The following is a 909-nucleotide window of genomic DNA, read 5'->3' as shown; positions in this document are numbered from 1 at the left end:
AGAAGGAAGACAAGGTGGGAGGCAGGTGGGGGCCGAGGCTTGGACGTGAGGTAGGAGTGTATGCTTAAGGTTGTCAGAGAAAAAAAGCGGGGAAATGTGAGGGCTAAATATGGATCTCAGGAGAGGACAGAAAATCCTGAGAACACCTGGGAACGAGGAAGGGACTTAAGGAGGTAGGCTAAATTTGGGGAGAATGTCAGGGAAACCAGAAGGATGCAGATGGGCGTTGGTGTACTTTGCCTGGAGACACCCGGGAGCAGGAGCGGCTCAGGGGGGATCTCTGTCATCTGTACTCTTCCCGGGGTGGGTCAAGGTCTGGTTCTTCCTGAGGTCCATGGTCCACCTCAGGGGCAGGCGGCCAGGGGTTTTCTGGAGGCTGAGGTCCTGCAGGCCAGGGGTCATCGGGACGGGGAGGTTGAGGAGGATCAGTTCTCGGGGGCTCAGGGGGCCAGACTCCAGTTTCAGGCTGGTCTCTCCAGGGACGACTAGGGCCTGGAGGTGGAGGGTCCTCAAAAATAGGGGGTGCCCCTGGCCAGGGATCACCGGGGACTGGGGGGCCCTGAGGCAATGGTGGGAAGGCCTCCTCCTCTTGGACCTCTGTGAGTCGGGGAGAGGGGTGGTCCCCACTGCCTGAGATACCTGTAGAGGAGGAAGGAGAAAGGTGAGAGGGGGTAAGGGCCTCTCTCCTCCACCCCCACCCTAGCCACACATCCAGGAGGTGGAGCCTCTCGAGATGGACACAACCTGAGCTGATCCAACAAACACCTCAAAAGTAACTCTCAAAGAGCTCTCCATACAAATACTGAAGTGATCTTAAAATGATATGAAACCGGGCTTGGTGGCTCAGTCTGTAATCCTGCGCCTTTGGGAGGTTGAGGTGAGTGGATTGCCTGAGCCCACGGGTTCAAG

The 909-nt window shown here is 57.4% G+C and overlaps 1 protein-coding gene across 1 annotated transcript in view; it reads right to left on the bottom strand.

Annotated features, from left to right (window-relative positions):
• Positions 1-283: 283 nt before the first annotated feature.
• PSORS1C2 (psoriasis susceptibility 1 candidate 2) overlaps positions 284-909 on the bottom strand; it is a 1,606-nt gene continuing 980 nt past the window's right edge. Inside the window, exon 2 of the mRNA XM_008071742.1 lies at positions 284-639. Coding sequence (XP_008069933.1) covers positions 284-639 — 356 coding nt within the window. The remainder of the gene's footprint in view (positions 640-909) is intronic.

The sequence above is a fragment of the Carlito syrichta genome, unplaced genomic scaffold, assembly GCF_000164805.1.
Source record: "Carlito syrichta isolate Samal-C Ts95f unplaced genomic scaffold, Tarsius_syrichta-2.0.1 Scaffold314703, whole genome shotgun sequence".
Taxonomy (NCBI): domain Eukaryota; kingdom Metazoa; phylum Chordata; class Mammalia; order Primates; family Tarsiidae; genus Carlito; species Carlito syrichta.
The sequence above is the reverse complement of the archived record's forward strand: the minus strand, read 5'-3'. Positions and strand labels throughout refer to the sequence as shown.